Raw genomic sequence first — 3,288 nt, 5'->3', positions numbered from 1 at the left:
TGGCTGCTGGCCGCCATCTTGGCTGACAGTTAATTTGCATAAGGATATGCTGATTAGCCAATGGGAAGGGTAGCGGTCGTACGCTAATTACCATGTTTCTCTTTTATTAGTGTAGATATAATTAAAAAAATAAAAATTTAAAGGGTACAGAAATTAAATACTATGACTTTAGCAATTCACCTTTCAGTGAGCTACTCAACAAAAACTGGAAAAACCTGAAGTTAATAAAAAAATATACAACTCTCTAAAGTGAAGAAAATTTCATCTTTCATGGATAAAAAGAATAAGTAATAGCAGTATTGGCTAGCTATCTGACCAAAATCTGATCCACAGAATAGACAGACATGGAGATAAACTTTAAAAGAAAATATAATAATTTTAAATATGAAGAGAAAAGAAACATTCCCAATTAAAATGGAATGAAGGATAAGACATTACATTTAAAGAGGAATAAGGGCCAGGAAAATCTATACCATGGGGATACCAAAAAGAGGGAGATGAAGGTAGAACAGGGAAGCACCTAGAAGTCAAAGTGGATCTACTATAGATTTCCAACAAGGCAATGAGCCTAAAAAATGTCTTGTTTGGTAGAACCTTATAGGAGGCAGCTTATAGTAATGACAACATCAAGCAGGCAGTACTTCAAATGGATATGTAAGTAGCAAGATTAACATTTAATAAGATAAGCTGTTTCAGCTTTACAATCAAACAAAACAAATTACGCCTAGCCTATTAATAAAGTCCACAACTCCAATAGATTTTCTAAGCATGTAAAGACTATTCAACCCCTTACCTTTAGGGAAGTCAGTTGATCTGCCCACATTTCTAAGATAGGAACAAGATGCTCAAATCCACAATCTTGATCAAAATCTTTATTAAAATGTTGGACTCCTCCTTTGCTCTGTTTATAAAGTATTACTGGAGCTCTTGGATTGTGAATAATTGAATTGATGCTACTCAGTACCTTAAAAAAAAAAAAAGGCTGTTTTTAGTTGAAATGTTTACCATAGTCCTCTAAAAGTGACATAAGTAAAAGGAGTGCTTTATATGTCAATGTAACATCATTTTCAAATTTAATTTGAGGCAGTCATTAAGGTCTTTAATAAGACCGACACTTGTAATATTCGAAAGTACAATAGTTTCATCAATATGATTAAATATAAGTTCTAATAAGAACCACAGATTTCACAAAAAAACTAAAATGTATTTTTAACTGATGTAGACTTAAAAGTAGTTATGTAGTTATGACCTATTTTAATCCACATAGAGAAGAATCGTCATCCAGATATCCTTAGCTAGAGTTCCACATTTCCCTATTCCTATCTTCTCATATTTAAGCTAATTTGATATTAAATGGGAGCAGTTCCTGATGTTTCACAGCTTCAGCTGAAGTTCCGAGTAAAGATAATGAATTACAAAGCCCAACACATTCTAAAGAGAAATCCTAAAAAACATCATGCAGGTCTTGCTAAAAGGTGATCAAACTGATCCTGGATAGTGACCAGACTATTTAAGAAAATGTTAGCAATTCATTGGACAGGATTTACCAAGATTAATGTATTTTAAAGGAGTGACAGAACTAGTGAGTGAAAAATGCTGTGCTATTTTTCTTTTCTCCCCATAAAAGCTACAGGTCCCTTGAGAATTTGGCTTCTGATGCTTATTTACAAGCAGTTTGGTTTATTGCTTATTTTAGTGCATTTCAGTATGTCACTTCTATTATATTTAAATTATTTTAATACAATTTTAATAGGAAAGTATTCCCTCCACTAAATTATCAATGAGAGCAAGATCTTTAATAAGACTGACGCTTGTAATGTTTTGGAAGTACAATAGTTTCATCAACATGATTAAACATAAGTTCTAATGAGAACCATAGACTTCACAAAAAAACTAAAATGTCTTTTTAAATGATGTAGACTTGAAAGTAGTTATGACCTATTAGAATCCACATAGTCCTTCTCCTCCTGCCTCAGACCAAAAGTAAGGAGGGCAATGGCACTCCTAAAAGAGACCAGGGAACTGATGCTAGCTGAGCTTCAGAAGTTCATAGGAGAGGGAAGGAGGGGAGTAAGGGAGAAAGAGAGACCGACAGACAGAGGCAGACATAGCGACATTGCTCAGTTGCCTCCATATGTACCATGACCAAGATTCAAACCCACAACCTTGGTACGTGCCCTGACCGGAATCGAACCCATGACTCTTTGATACCTAGGACGATGCTCCAACCAACTGAGCCACACTAGCCAGGCTGCCAGATTCACTACCCATGACTCTTTGATACCTAGGACGATGCTCCAACCGAGCCACACTAGCCAGGCTGCCAGATTCACTTTTAAGAGAAGCTACAAATAAGAAGTTAATAAGCAAAATCCCTTAATTTAAGAAATATCAGTAATTAATTTAAAATTTTTTAAAACCCTGTGTAGGTCCAATAAAATAAAAATGCAGGCCCAGTTAAGTCAGTAAATAATCAGGCTTAACTACACATCTAGTCAATAAATGCTCATCTACCTATTCTATAAAATCAATAAGGTAAGATCTCTATATCACACCGCATAGAACATTAAATTTCAGATGAACTAAATATCTAAATTAAAAAAAAGAACCATACAGCCCTAACTGGTTTGGCTCAGTGGATAGAGCATCGGCCTGCAGACTGAAGGGTCCCAGGTTCGATTCTGGTCAAGGGCATGTACCTTGTTTGCGGGCACATCTCCAGTAGGGGGCGTGCAGAACACAGCTTATCGATATTTCTCTCTCATCGATGTTTCTAACTCTCTATCCCTCTCCCTTCCTCTCTGTAAAAAAATCAATATATATAAAAAAGAACCATACAAAGACCTTAAGGAAATTTACTTATATAATAACAATAGTAATCTAATCTAATAAAAGAGAAACATGCAAATTGACCGTACCTCCACTACACCCACAAGCCACACCCACCAGCGACACCCCACCAGCCAATCAGGAGCAAATATGCAAATTAACCCAACTAAGATGGTGGTGGCCACGGGGCTGGAGCAAGCAGGAGGCTTGGAGGCAATGGAGGAAACCAAGCTTCCTGCCTGCCTTGCCGGCCCTGAGCTCCGCTCAAGGCTACAAAGTTTCAATTATAGAAGATAAATAAATCCCAGATCCCTGCTTCCAGCCGCCGTGGCCACAGAGCTGAGCGAGCAGGAGGCTTGGGTTGCCCCCGGCAATGGAGGAAGCCAAGCTTCCTACCTGCCCTGGCCAGACCTGGGCTCCACTCAAGGCTACAAAGTTTCAATTATAGAAGATAAATAA

General features: G+C 37.3%; 1 protein-coding gene across 1 annotated transcript in view; it reads right to left on the bottom strand.

The window, feature by feature from the left end:
- CEP70 (centrosomal protein 70kDa) overlaps nucleotides 1-3,288 on the bottom strand; it is a 45,409-nt gene that overhangs the window by 10,444 nt on the left and 31,677 nt on the right. Inside the window, exon 12 of the mRNA XM_014537594.1 lies at nucleotides 794-964. Coding sequence (XP_014393080.1) covers nucleotides 794-964 — 171 coding nt within the window. The remainder of the gene's footprint in view (nucleotides 1-793; nucleotides 965-3,288) is intronic.

Source organism: Myotis brandtii, unplaced genomic scaffold (assembly GCF_000412655.1).
Source record: "Myotis brandtii unplaced genomic scaffold, ASM41265v1 scaffold18, whole genome shotgun sequence".
In the NCBI taxonomy this organism is placed as follows: domain Eukaryota; kingdom Metazoa; phylum Chordata; class Mammalia; order Chiroptera; family Vespertilionidae; genus Myotis; species Myotis brandtii.
The sequence above is the reverse complement of the archived record's forward strand: the minus strand, read 5'-3'. Positions and strand labels throughout refer to the sequence as shown.